Consider the following 14,986-nt stretch of genomic DNA (forward strand, 5'->3'; position numbering starts at 1 on the left):
TAGGCCTATGGGATGGTGCCAACAGAATGGTGGTTTTAAAGAGGAGGGGTCACTCTTGAGTCAGCCCATCACCAAGATCTGAGCTTTCCTTCCTGTTACAGTCCCGTGTCTTCCTGAAGAACTATTATCGGGATCACAACATCGAGCTTTCCAAGCTGCTGTACAAGATGGGCCAGACACTGCCCACCTGGCTGCGGGAGGATCTCCAGAACACCAGGTAGCCGTGGCCACCACAGCCAGACTGAACGTTTGTGACGGCAGGGATGTCCCGCCACACGCTGAGCCAGGCTGACCTGCAGAATGGGGAGCTGGGCCCGGGCTGGCCAAGCACTTATGAGCAATACTCTGCCGAGGCCCAGGCAGAGCCAGGAGAAGAGCCCAGGCAAGCCCACAAGCGCCTCAGAGCACCCAATGCTGCTGGGTCTGTGGCCTCTAGGACCTCCCTAACCACCCGAGGTTCATTCCGTTCACAGCCTTTCATGGGGAGGCCACTTCCTGTTGGTGGAAGGCCACTTCCTGGTAGGAGAGAGTCCATGAGACTCTTTTCTGTCCCTCACTGTGTTCTACCAACCATACCCTCTCCTTCATCCCATCACTCCCTGCCCCAGCAGGGTATCCCCTCAGTATTAGCTGCCATATTTTCCCTGTCCTCCAGACAATGAGGGAGAAGTGCCCAGCTGGACCTTTTGCCAAACCAGGGAGAGAGACTGGATGCTTCCCTGACTATTTCGAGCCAGGCCCTTCAGAGGGGTCAGCTGGGTACCCAGAGTTGGTTACTAGGCTGGATGTGAGGGTGGCGCCTCGAGAGAGCGCTGAACTTTCACACATTCTGGTTAATACCTTCACATCTCACCTTCCCTTTTTGGGGAAAGAATCGCTGGGTCCTACCGTGTCCCCCCAGGCCTGAAGGCCTCCTCCAGGGCCCTGGGGCACTGTCATGCCATTTGGACCTGGAGACCCAGGCCTCAATCCCACCCCCTTTTTTCATCCTGGGATATGACATGTGTGGTGTTTCCTGTGGTAAAAGACTGAGGTGGTTCAGGAGTCTGCCAGTATACATGTTCCCATGTACATACATTGTCCCCATGCCCACCCGGCCTTGGCCCCTGGCAGACACTGGGCAGAGCTGATGAGACTGCCATCTGCGGCTTTGCCCCAGCGACCTGTGGCCGAGGGTTCCTAGAGACCCCCTTAACCTCCCCAATACTAAGCTAAAGTATTTTAATATTTTGTTTTTTTCTTGGTGCCAGAGTTTATACCCTGGGTGCTGGGGTCGCACTGTGTTATATATATATATATACATATATATATATAATTTGTATATATATATTATATTTTTTTTGGTTGGGTTTGTTTTTAATTCAGTCATACAAAATAGTGGCAAGCCCCAGTCCCAAAGGGTGTCCCATCTACGTGCATGAAAAAATGAGACGGAAGGGAGGGGGCAGGCATGTTTTTGTGTGTCTGGGCCTCGAGGAGACAGAATGAAGGTGCCCTGGGAGAGGTCTCTGTTCCCTCTCCCAAGTGCCATGGCTGTCCTGGGGCTGCCCTCGGTGAACTGAGGTGGTAAGATCAGGGAAGGGAAGACCTCCTCTCCAGGAAATCTGGCTTCGTGAAGCGCAGTGACTCTGGAGGAATTTTGGCCAAAGGAAACAGACGGGCTGGGGTGAGCGACCTGGGCCAAAGCCTGGCCTGTTCCCCTCCCCTCACTTGGTGCTAGGTGGGGAGCTGCCCTGGGAGCAGGAGGCCCTGCAGACACTGGGTCTCTGGGCTATTTTCTGGTTGGGGTCTGCTCCTACCCTCCTTTTAACAATGTGAAGTGACTAAGCTGGGGCACTCTCCCCAGCCCCTCCCACTGCCAGTTCAGCTTTGAATTGACACCCAGGAAGTTCTTTCTGGAGAGCCTTGTCTTATTCAGAAGACTCTAGCATCTTGGGGCTGGACGGGTTCTCTGATGGGTATGGAAATAGATCTAGAAAGGGGAGGTGGACTCCTTGGCCCATGTCACAGAGCTGGTTGGGAGTAGGGCCGAGATTGAACTTGGGGCTCCTGATACTGAGTCTAGTGCTCTTCTTCCAATGCCACACTGCCTCTGAACCCCTCCTTGGAACCCTACTCTGTGCCAGGCTCCTGTCCCTCCCTCAGTCACACCCTTGGTCATTCCAGGACATGGGGACAAACCACTCCTTCCCAGCCAGGGTGCCTTTGAGTCGTCTCAGTTCCAGACCTGTATTGTCATCCCTCTCTTGCTCTCTCCACCACGAAAAGTCCTTCCCAGGCTGCAGAGTCTGGGTCTGTCTTAGCTCTGAACTGATTCCCTTTTCCCAACTTCTTCACTGGGATGGAGAAGATGTTGGCTACTCAACAGGACCAGCTACATATGGTTTCATTGTCTACCCAGAGAAACATTCCCATCATACTTTTCATCGGGGCCTTTGAGCCTGGGAGCACTGGGCCTTGTGAGCCCTGCAGGAGATGAAGAACAGAGTGTCTGAGGACAGGGTGGCATGCCTGCTTGTATGGTCCATGGAACCAGACTCCCAGAGTGGGGCAGTAACTTCCCTCGTGCAAGTCCCAGGCCTCACGTCCCATCTGTCAGCAAAGGGCTCGGGCTCTGTGAACTGTGATGCACCCACATTCTGAAATCTACCTTCTGGGCCTGGGTGCCGACTCCCGCCTCTTGGAGTTCTGAATGCCTGGTGGGATGGCAGCTCCACTTCTCTGTGCCTCTGGCCTGAGGAAGGAGCAGGCAGATGTGAGACCCTGTGGGAGCAGAGGAGATTCGGGATTTTGTCCAGGCCCTTCTGGTAGGCTGGGGACTTGACCTGCCACATGCTCTAATTCTGGTCACTGCTATTACTTCCCTTCCTGCTAATGAATTTCTTGAGGACACTCGTGAGAAGAAAAAATCAGAGGTCAGTGGGTACAGTAGCATCAACTTCTTCCATGTTCACTAATGTACTAAGCCTTTGCACCACCCGCACCACCACCCCGTAAAAAAGAGTGAGACATAGCCTAAATCATGTCGATGGCTCCACCATCTATTCTGCTGTGCCCTCCACGAGCCTTTGCCCCATAGGGTGGGAGCAGGTGGGAGGTCAGCTGAAGCTGCCTCAGTCACTTGGGGGTCTATGGTGTGGGCATCTTGTGCTGGGTGAGAGTCTGAAGTTTAAAGCTAGGCCTTTTCCGAGCCCTAAGTAGCAGCAGCCAGTGCCTCTGGGGCCCAGCCAGGGAGCAAGCGGTCTGTCCCCAGCAGCAGAAAACTGCTGGGCTGACCCACAGAGCGTGGCAGTCCATGTGGAACTGACCTCATGGGTTTTTGAGTGGAGAGAGCAAGTGAAAAATGGTTTTATGAACACCACTACCCACCATCTAGATTTAAAATGAACATTTTTACCACATTTGGTTTTTTTCTCTCTCAACGTAGATTGTTTTTTTTAATTAGTTTCAAAACAATGTAATAGTTAGACATTTATCATTTATACCCCTCACAAAGTGATAACCTCCCTCCCCCAATAGATGTTTTTCCTGAACTACCTTAAAAGTAAAAATAATGAGACTTCACCCCAAAATGCAGCCTGCATCTGCTAAGAGGCCATCTCCTACGTAGTGGCCCAGTATCATACTGGAGACAACAGTAATTTTCTAACATCTGCTCTCCAATCCACATTCCGATTTCCCCCCAAGTAACTTATACCTGGTTTTGGAAGTTGAATCCAATCAAAGCGCACACATTGCATTTTGTTATCTGTGTTTTTAAATTTCTTTGCTGAAAAATCTTCCGTCTGCTCGCTTTGATTTTTTAAATGGCATTATTTCTGAGGCCAGTTGGCCTGCTGTCTTAGAGAAGTCCCATGTTCTAGATTTGTCTGTTTTCTTCTGGTATCATAGGAGAAGTTCCTCTAGGCCCTGGATTGTCAAGAATAATTTAGGCTGTATGGACTAACTTCCTCTTTTGTGCTGACTTGACAACTTTCCTCTAGCCTAAGGTGCCCCTCTACTGTCACCTGTATCAAGTGCCAAACCAGCAGAGGGGCTAGCTGGAGCTCCAGGAGCTCAGAGGTGGGCAATGGAAGGAGCCCTGCAGCTGGGCCTGGGAGGAAGGGCTGGGCCTCTAGGAGGAAGAGGCTGCATGCATGGAGGCCGGACCAAACAGTGTTGGGCCTGTTGGAACTGAGACGTCTCTGGCTCAAAAGAGCCTGTGCTGCTCCATTTGATCCTGGTAATGGATCATAGAGCACCAAACAGCCTCTCTCTCTCTCTCTCTCTCTCTCTCTCTCTCTCTCTCTGTTGTGGTCTCTGGGTCTTCACTTCCTGGAGGCCCATGGTCTGTGCACTGGAGCAGAGCCAGGCCCCTGGAATGTACCAGGGAAGGGCCTAGCTGGGGAACTAGCTTCCCCCAAGTTGTGGTGTAAGAAGAGCACTGGGCTGGAGGCAGGAGATAGGAAATTTCATCCCAACTGGGTATATTTAGTAGCTGTGTGACAGTTTTCTTCCTAGGGCCTCAATTTCCCCATTTATAGAATGAGCAGGTGGGGCTACAGCAGGGGTTTTCAAATGTCGAAAAAGGAAGTAAGTCTGCTCTAGTTAAAGTGAGGATGGAAAATGGAAAACCCAGGCATGCCCTCATCCTCACTTTCCAGTGCTAGCCCTGGGTGGCTGCCCCCCAGACTTACTCTTGCCAGCTCAGATGGCTGGAGATTTTTTTGGCTCCCACAAGGGACAGGCATGGGTTTTGTGTGTGGTCAATGTCAAGGGCCTGGGGAGACTGGCTGTGTTTTGCCCTAATAAGTCCATCCCTCCCTCTCCTTCCTCTCTGTGGCCCTTGAGGAGAATGAGGGAGGAAAGGGTTTTCTATGACTGTGCTAGCTTTTATTATCAGCAAGAGGGCTCCTTTTATAATTTGTGCATGAAATTCATGTCATTTCCTAGGAAGAAAGGAGGGCTGACTGGAGAGGGTGGGGGGCAAGTTGGGGGAGCAGGCAGAGGTTTCCTTCCCTTGTGGGGGTGGGGAGAGGTGTGGAGAGGGGGTACTACCCAGCTCACCTGATCAGGGCTCTCGAACCAGCCGTTTTGGGTTGTGTTAAAAGTGGGAACCTTCCTCCATTAATGTACAATCTCGAACTAACTACTAATAAAGTGGGGTTCTGTTTGTACACATTGGTCATGTCTGTCTGTCTGACCTTCCAGCAAGGCATGCAGGGGAGGGTAGTGATATGGACATTTGCATGCATAACCACTCTGGCCACTTCCTCCTCCTGCCACCCCCCCAACCCCCCACCCCACACACAGTGACTTGGTAAAGTCAAAGGTCATTTCCATTGGCTTGTAAACTGAAGCTATTCTAGATAGCAGACGCCTGTTTCAGGGCAGGAAGAGGCCTGTCTCAGATGAGGAAGAGCCTTCAGAACCCCCTAGATCACAGAAGTGCTGGGGATTGAGCGCTGCACTACGAGGAGACTTGGACTATAGAACCAACTCTGCCACAAATGTGTCTTGTGACTGGGGACAAGTCACTTTTTAATTTTTGATCCTGTTTCCCTCATCTTTTAGGGATGTGGAGGTGAATTGGACTCAGTGGCTGCTCCTGGAGAATTTGCTTAAAATACCAGATTCCCGGGCCACATTTCAGAGATTCCTCCCTGGCAGATGTGGGGTGGGGCCCAAGCACCTGCATTTTAACAACCTACCGGGCACACTGAGTCGCCCCACTTTGATAAACCCTAGCTGAGATCATTGGTACCTATGGGCTTTAATTAATTCAGTTCCTCTGTCCGAGGAATGAAAACTTCAGGTAAAACAAATGACTTCCTAGCCCTCCCAGCCTGACACGTTTACCGGTGAGGGTCCCCAGCCAGCTGTTGCAATGCCGGTGCCTGGACCTGCTCCCTCAAAACCCCCTGTGAAGCTTCACAGGATGCACATTTCCAGGCTCCCCCAAATCCATTCAATCAGAACCTCCGGGAGTGAGACCCAACAATTGCATTTTAACAGAGTCCCTGATGCACAGGAAGGTCTGGGGACACTGAACCAGGGCTACCAAGTATGAGCCAGAGAAAGTCACAGAAATGTGGACCACTGCCGAGGGGCATGCTGGGGCCCAGCTGGGAACACACCAAAACACCAACCGCAGGGACACAAGGGTTGCACTTGCAGAGACCACTTTGGGGTTTGTCATCTGGGAGCTCGGTACGGGTCACGGCATCACCAACAAAAACATGGCCAGAGGCTTCACGAATGGGAGCAGACCCAGAAGGCATGATACAGACGGGATTCCTGTAGCAGGTAAGGGGTTGGGCTACACCAGAGATCTTGAATGTTAAAACAGCCAAGATGATTAAGAAATTTAATTAGCAACAAGGTAAAGGCAGTGTCCTCTGGTTGGAGTGGAGGTGAGGGTTTGGACTCTCACCAGCTCAACTCCTCCTCCCTGTCCCGCATCCTATCTGGAGCCCTGTGATTCTTGGAACACATTGTGAAAACCCAGCCCAGCTGCTCTCAGAGGTCCGAGGAGTCCTGCAATTCCAATAGGTCGAGGGAACAAAGACACATTAGACCTTCCTCATCCCCTACAGTGAGCAGTGCACGCTGGGAATCTGGTATCCTAGGAGCAGTCCAGGCTCTGGAGGTGGGCACGTCCCTTAGAAAAGCCCTGGAATGTGTGCACAGGGCTGTGTGTTTCATTATAGCAAAGCCCTGGAAACAACCTTGAGGCCCATCCAAAGGGGATCAGCTAAATAGCCTCTAGCGTAGCCACACGCTGGGACATGATGCAATTGAAAACTTTCAGTCCTGCCAGGGAAATTTCTACAAGAATGGCCTAGACAGTATGAACCATTTGTGGAAGGAGACTGCTATAGAGTATGTATTTTTTCTGGGAGTATAGACATATATCTTTCACACCACACTGATAACAGCAGGGGGTGAGGACAGGGGAAAAGGGTTTCCCAAGGGGACTTTACCTTTGGATGAAACATTTAAAAAAAAATTAAGATAATGTATTCATGTATCATTTGTGGAATGAAAAAGTCTTAATTAAAAAAAAAAAAGACTAGAAATGGGTGAAGCAGAAAGGAGGGGGCTCCAGGCAGCTGGACTTTTGTGGGTGCCATGAAGGCAACACTGTCCGTCACCCACCCTTAGGCTCCCATCAGAGTTCAGGGCCTGAGAAGGCCCAGGGCAATGGGGAGACGTTCTTGCCTTGCTGCAGTTATTCTGAGCACTTGTCAAGACCCTGAGCTGAGGACCCTGACTTGCTGTGAGACTATCAGTAAGTCTCTACTCCCCTCTGGCCCTCAGAGCTGAACTTCCCCATGTTCACAGATGAGGGACTGAGTTCACATCATCAGTCTTGGGACAAACTGACATTGTGTGACGAGGAACCAGCCTGACACCTGTGACATCCCTGACAAAAACAGGTAACATGAATCTAGCCAAGAGGAAACAGCAGATGCAGCCATGTTGAGGGACACTTTGCAAAACAACTGGCTTGAACTCTAAAAATGTCAAGGTCATGAAATATAAAGAAAGGCTGAGGAATGGTTCAAGATTCAAGGATAGTAAAGGGACGGGGCAATGAAATGTCACGTGTGACCCTGGAGGGGTCCTGGAACAGGGAACAATTAGCTATACAGGACACCAATGGGGCAAGGGGCAAAATGTGGATATGGATTGTGTGGGTTGGATAATAGTATTGTATCAGTGTTATACTTCCTGATTTTGATTATTGTACTGTTATATAAGAGTATATCATTGTTCTGAAGAAGTACACGCTGAAATAGTTACAAGTAAATGGGAAGAAATGGAGCTGAATTTTGACTCACGCTCGTTCCCTAGTGGGTCAGACATATCTGGTGCAGTTCAGAATATGTCCACCAGGGGGCAATGTCACCCCAGCCTCTCAAGACTAGGGTCAGTGTGAACCTCCCCACAAAAGACCGGGATGCTGGTTAATAGTGGTGGGGTAACAATACTATAAATAAGAATAGCAATACATTAATATGAATAATAAAAAGTATTTCTCACTCTGAGTCAGGCAGGTCCTCTGATAGTCAAGTAATATTTCTTAATCCTCATTAAGATAGGTATTATCATTCCCATTGTACATATGCAAAACCTGGAACTCACATACAGAAGTTTGAGGTTGGACCTTTACCTCACACCATATACAAAAGTTAACTCACAATGGATCAAAGACCTGAATTTAAGAGCTAAACTATAAAACTAGTCGAAGAAAACACGTGTACATCCCTGTGACCTTGGATTTAGTAATGGTTTCTTAACTATGACACCAAAAGCACAGGCAACAAAGGAAAAAATAGTAAATTGGTCTTCATTAAACTTAAAAACTTGTGTGCATGAAAGGACACTATCAAGAGAGTGAAAAGACAATACACAGAATTGGAAACAATATTTGCAAACCATATGTCTGGTAAGGGTTTAATATCCAGAATATATATGAAGAAACCTGTCGTGCAGGAGACCCTGCTCGCTGTGCCATTTGTCGTGCCAGGAGTCCGGCGGGGTCTCTGGTCCCGCTCCCCACATAAGAACGCAGGATATGGTGAGGCCAAAAAGGAACACCCACGGAGCCATAGAGGGGGAGTCATACCACTATATTCTCTCTGGCAGCACTATACTCTCACTGGAGGCTGGATCCACACTGTCCGCAAACCGCCATCCACGCTTGCCAGCCCAGCCACCATCTTCTTGCTAGCCCCCATTTTTCTCCTCTTTCTGCTAGCGTAGCCATGGCAGTTATATTAGTGGCCAATGGCTCACTGGTTACAGCTGACGGCCAACTAACCACAGCTGATGGCCATGCAATCACAGTTGGCCATTTACTACCTGAGCCAGCACCTGTCTATGTGAGGCCGAGAGCCTGGAAACTACTTTCTGAGGCTCTGCCCCCACAAAACCCAACTACTCAATTCAAAAATGGGCAGAGTCTGAATAGACATTTCTCCAAAGAACATATACAATGGCTAAAATGAAAAGATGCCCAACATAATTAGTCATCAGGGAAATGTAAATTAAAACCACTTCATACCTATTAGGATGGCTATAATTTTTTTAAAAAGGAAAATTAGTTTCAGTGAGGATGTAGAGAAATCGGAACACTTATACATTGCTGGTGGGTCTGTAAAATGGTGAAACTTCTGGGGAAAACAGTTCCTCAAAACGTTAAACATTATTCACAATAGCCAAAGCTGGGAACAGCCTAAGTGTCCATCAGCAGATGAATGGATAAACAAAATGTGATATATACGTACATGGAGTGGAATAGTATTCAGTCAAAAAAGAGAATGAAATTCTGGTACATGACACAACATGAATTAACCTTCAAAACATTATACTAAGTGAAATAAGCCAAAAGACAAATATTATTGTATGATTCCACTTATATGAAATATCTAGAATAGGCAAATTCATAGAGACAGAAAGTAGATTAGAGGTTACCAGGGGTGAGGGGAAGAGAGAGTAGGGAGTTATTGCTTAATGGGTCCAGGGTTTTTGCTTGGGGTGGTAGAAAATGTTGGAAATAGATAGTAGTGATGGTTGCACAATAATGTGAATGTACTTAACGCCACTGAATTGTACACTTAAAAATGGTTAAAATGGCACATTTTACGTTATACATATATATTTACCACAATAAAAAATACATATACAACATTAAAGGCAGCTCTGATTTTTTAAATTTGAGATATAATTTACATGTCGTAAAGTAATGCTTTCAAGTGTACAATCCAGTATTGTATATTCAGTATATTCACAAAGTTGTGCAACTATCACCACTATCTAATTCCAAAACATTTTATCACCTCAAAAGGAAAGCTCATACCCATTAGCAGTCGTTCCCTGTCCTTCCTTCTCCTCAGCCTCTGGCGAACACTAAACTACTTTCTGTTTCTATGGATTGCTTATTCTGGACATGTCACGTAAATGGAATCCTGCAATATGTGACCTTTTGTGTCTGGTTTCTTTCACTTACCATAATGTTTTCAAGGTTCATCCATGGTGTGGCCTGAATCAGTACTTCAAACTGTGTTCCACGGTGGCCAAACCATTTTACACTCTCACCAGCAATGTAAGAGGGTTCCAATTTCTCCACATCCTTGCCAGAAGTCGTCATTTTTCATTTTTTTATTCTCTCTATCCTAGTGGGTGTGAGGCAGTATCTCACTGGGGTTTTTCATTTGCATTTCCTGGATAACTGATGACGCTGAGCTTCTTTTCATACGTTTGTTGGCCATTTGTGTATTTTCTTTGGAGAAATGTCTATCCGGGTTCTTTGCCCATTTTTGAATTGGGTTGTTGGTCTTTTTGTTGTTGATGTGTGAGAGTTCTTTATATATTCTGGATACTAGACTCTTATCAGGTAGGCCATTTAGGTCTTTGATCCGTTTTGAGTTTGTTTTTGTATATCCTGGGGGGTTGGGGTACAATTTCATTCTTTTTCATGTGGTAGCCAGTTGTCCCAGAATTGTTTTTTGAGAAGACTCTTCTTGCCCCCCATTAAATTGTCATGGCACCCTTGTCAAAAGTCAAGTGACCATAAATACAAGTATATACTTATATCTTCAATTCTGTTCCATTGATCTATATGTCAGTCCTCAAGCCAGTTTCACACGGTCTTAATTACTACAACTCTGTAGTAATTATTGAAATCAGAAATGATTCCTCTAGCTTTGTTTTCTTTTCAAAATAGTTTTTAGCTATTTGGGTTCCTTGCATTTACATTTACATTTTAGGATCAGCTTGTCAATTTCTACAAAAAAGCTGGGTGATGATAGGGATTGTGTAGGTCACTGGGGAGTTGCCATCTTACCAATTTTAAGTTTTCACTCTCTGCCATGCCAGGCTGTGTATTTATGTGGTGGGAGATGGGCACTGATTCCTTCCCTGGATGACCCCCCACACAGCCCCACAAATCCCCTCTCCCTCAAGTCTCTCCCTTTCCCTCCATCATGACATTTTGGGAGACTGATTTCCTGTCAGATTCATAACTCTTAAGTCTCTCTTCTTACAGGAAGTTTTCCTAGCTTGTCTCTATGTACTTTTTGATCACAGCTATCATAGTCATTAAAAAATATAGAAATATAATATTAAAGAGTATGACACAATAATATACAATATTATATATGGATTATATTACAGATAATTTTATTATACCATATGTTTATATTATCACAAGGTATATATTTTTATTATATTACAGATAGGGACTATAGTCATTTAGTCCCAATGCATAAATTTATTAGTTAAGCATAATATGGTGGAGCTGAGAAGGCCCATCTCATCTCTTAGTTCCTCTCTAACCCATTTTAGAGATCGGTAAGTTGAGGTCCAGGTACATAGGTAATGGGGCTCAAGTGACTTTGAGGATCCTTGACCTCCGTATCCCCTTGTCATTTGAATATAAGAGCACTTAAGTTTGAGCCACCCAATTCTCTAGCTGTCCAGCTCATTGCAGCTTGTGGTCTAAGGATGGGAGGCAGAGGCCAGTCCTCAGTGGCCAGCCCAGCCCCCCATCCAGCCCCCAGGCAGCCCTGAGCATGAATGAGGGCTTGGCCATCTGCACAGCTGGAGCTGGTTACCCAGCTGTTTATGGGTCTTTGCCTCTGGTGTTTATAGTTCCGCCTTTGGGTCTGCTTTGTGTCCCCACTAATTAGAACAATACTCCAGGAGGCAGTGTGGGGTGGTGGGGGATCATAGGATGGGGAGCAGTGGGCTGGACCTGCACCTTAACTTCTGCCTTGCCTCGTTCCAATAAGGATTTCAGGCCTTTTACAAGGACACAGGAAGGAAAGCAAGATGGCACCAATTAAAGGCAGGTGAGAAAATAGGCACACAGGGCTGGGGAGCAAGTGGAGGCAAGAAAAAGGCTAAAAATATCATCTGCTGTGACTTAGACACTTAATGTAAGGCAAAATGTTGGGCCAAATCTCTCTTTATAAGAAAACATATATATATCTTTGTTTTATCAAAAAGTTATAGATGTCCATTGTGGGAAATTGAGAACCTACAGACAACTGAAAAGAAAATGAAAATATCTATGTCCCATTACTCTGGGATAACCATTTTTCATATTTTAGGACTTCTCCTTTCTGTCTGATGTATAAAGTCGTTCTTATATAAATGACATTCTATTTTGCTAACTTCTTTTTAATCATAATAAATTGTCAACATCTTTATGTGTTATTAGATAATTTTCTACTGTACCAAATTATATCATTTCCATTTTTATTGTGATATAAGATTATTGTGGGGAAAATTGCAATCACCAGTGACGTGCACAAAATCTAAAGCTCAAGTGTCCCTCTTGCCCTGGTCCCTATGGTAACACTTCTAACTCTTTTGTGGAATTTCTCAATTCATTCTCCTTTGCACATTGTACAGCGGGGTCATAGTTTATTTAAATGATCCCCTTGCATTGGACATTGAGGTTAGGTATATAGCTGTGGCTCAAAGTCCACAGGCAGCCAATGTAATCAGGGAAAACTCCTGGTACCAAGAGCAGATTGGTTTCTCCCAGAAAAATCTCATGAGTGCGTCATACAGTAATAAGCTATGGCCTCAACAACATGCTGAGGACTGCCACATAGGAGTGCCACACTGGAGATGTGACATGTCCTCTCTCTCTCCCTTCTGTTCTCAAATACTCAGGAGCCTCCTCCTTTCTGTGCCCAAGTTCCATTGGGCTGCTTCCTTGTGAAGTCATATTTGTTTTTATTTTTTAAATTAATACAAATAATACACCTTCATTGCAGAAATTTTTTAGAAATACAAATAAGCAAACCTAGGAAAATAAACATCACTCATAACACAGGGATGAGTACTGCCCACACTTTGGTGCTTATAATCATAAAAGCTAATGCTTACTGGTTGTTTGTTCTGTGCCAGTCTCACTGTGCTAAGTGCCTGGTACACATCCTAGGAGCAGTGTCCTCCCCACCTCACAGATGATGCAATGATGGCGTTTAGGTTCAGTGACTTGTCCGTTATCTCCTGGCTAAAGGGTGACAGAGCCTGCTTTTGGACTTGGCCCCTCTAGCTTCCGAGTCTACACTCTGACAAGGCAGCCCTGCTTCTTTCACCTATCAGCCCGGAGGTTTCACTCATCCAACATAATATTTTCTACTCTGCTGTTTTTTCCTCTTAAAGATAAATTGTGACCCTCTCTTGGGTGTCATCAAATATGCGTCTCAGGATTCCATTTGGTGAATGTACCACATTTCATTTAACTGTTGGACGACTGAGTTATTTTACGTTGTTTGTTTAATAAACAAAGCCACGCTGAACATTTTTGCAGCTGAACCTGTGAACATGTCCGTAGTCATTTCCACAGGGCTGCTGTCTCTAACAGCCCATACTGAACCATCACACCAGAAGGCAAGGGGGTCTGGGTGACACCCAGTGAGATGTGCATACCCAGCTCTTGGCTGAGCTGTCTCAACTTGAGGGAGACACCTAGTCTGTGCAAAAGACAGCAGGAATGGCATGTACTTTTTACGGTCCTCCAGAAATGGTTTGTCAGCGGAGCTCACTGAAAGGCTAGGAGCTAGCCCACTCAGCAAATGACTCCCATGTGGGTACAGCCCCCTTGACTCGACAGATGGTTGAGTTAGAAGACAAACAAGAGAAAATCAGTCTGAAAAGGTGGCGTCCCGTCTCCAACACAGGGAGAGAAAGCACCTCCTTCTTCCACAGACATAGATACTGAATTTGGGGTAGTCCCAGAGAAAGGCCCACAAAGTCCCCAGGCCTCTGCTCCTGGAAGCACTGCCAGGGTTGGGGGTTGCTCTGGAGCCCAGCGGGGCAGGCAGGACATCCTGGTACACGGGGTGCTTGGCTGAATCTTGGAGGATGGGTTAACCAGGGTGGAAAACAAGAGGGTTCCAGACAGGTGAAAGCACGAGCAAAGCCTGGAGGTGAAGGACAGAGGGCCAAGGGCTGCAGAGAACCTGGAGGCCTTAGCCTGGAGAGTGGAGGTTGGGGCAGGGGTGAGGGAGGAGGGCTGGAGACTTTGCTGGGTCCTTGCGGCCTTGTGCAAGGGGTAAGGATTCTGCCCTTTATCACGATGGTAATAGGACTGCCACACTGGAGATGTGCCATGTCCTCGCTCCCTCCCTTCTGTTCTCAAATACTCAGGAGCCTCCTCCTCTCTGTGCCAGGCTGTGCAGGGTACTGGGAGGGAGGCAGGGGGAACGTGGGTTCTGCAGACTAGGTTTTAGGAAGCTCTGGGGGCAGGAAAACTGACCAAGCAGAGATTCTGGGGACTACGGCTGCTTGCCAACAGACCCGTGCACCGGAGACCCTCAGCGGAGGATGTCTTAGCTCCCTCAGGCAGGCCGACGGTGCCGACCACTCATGTAGCACGTGGGGTAGAGGCAAGAGCCTGGGCTCCAACTGCGTCCTTCGGCTTCACACCCCAGCTCTCTCTCCCCTCAGCTGTGTGGCTTGTAACCTGGTTGCTTTCCCTTTCTGAGTCATAGTTTTGTTATATGTAAAATAGAAACATTAATAGGAGGAGGAGGAAGATTAAATGAGATGGTGCATGTAATGCTAAATGCAGCCCCCACCGAGGAAGTGCTCAGTAGACATTAGTTATTACTGTCTGGTCTAACCCAAAGCTCTAGTGCTGCAATAGACGCAAGCCCCCCTGGTCTGCCACCTTCAGGGAGCTGCGTCCTGCTGCTAAAGCTCCCTTTGTGAGGCCCCTTTGAAGTGTGAACCACAGAGTTGATTGCACCCGTATCTCCTCTTCGCAAATGAAGTCACAATAAAGGTCAGCACCCCTGCTCCAAGCTGGGGTCCTCTCCCCCGTTAAATTGAGTTTGTGAGCCCCCTGACCCTGGGCCCCTGCCAGGCTGGGCTGGACTCTAGGTAGGAAGTGCATCCTGTGTGCCAGGCCCACACTACATGCTAAGCATCGCATTACTGAAATCTCCCAGCCCCTGAAGGGGCTCTGTTACGCCCCTGC

The 14,986-nt window shown here is 47.3% G+C and overlaps 1 protein-coding gene across 6 annotated transcripts in view; it reads left to right on the forward strand.

Moving 5' to 3' along the window:
- NDST1 (N-deacetylase and N-sulfotransferase 1) overlaps positions 1-5,156 on the forward strand; it is a 59,079-nt gene extending 53,923 nt beyond the window's left edge. For all 6 annotated transcript variants that reach the window (XM_088798734.1, XM_019734326.3, XM_019734328.3 and 3 more), the window contains one exon: positions 102-5,156. In XM_088798734.1, the coding sequence (XP_088654860.1) occupies positions 102-221 (120 nt within the window). In that variant the 3' untranslated portion in view covers positions 222-5,156. The remainder of the gene's footprint in view (positions 1-101) is intronic.
- Positions 5,157-14,986: the final 9,830 nt, after the last annotated feature.

Source organism: Rhinolophus sinicus, chromosome 5 (assembly GCF_057876585.1).
Source record: "Rhinolophus sinicus isolate RSI-liver-muscle chromosome 5, RSI-T2T, whole genome shotgun sequence".
NCBI classification, from domain to species: domain Eukaryota; kingdom Metazoa; phylum Chordata; class Mammalia; order Chiroptera; family Rhinolophidae; genus Rhinolophus; species Rhinolophus sinicus.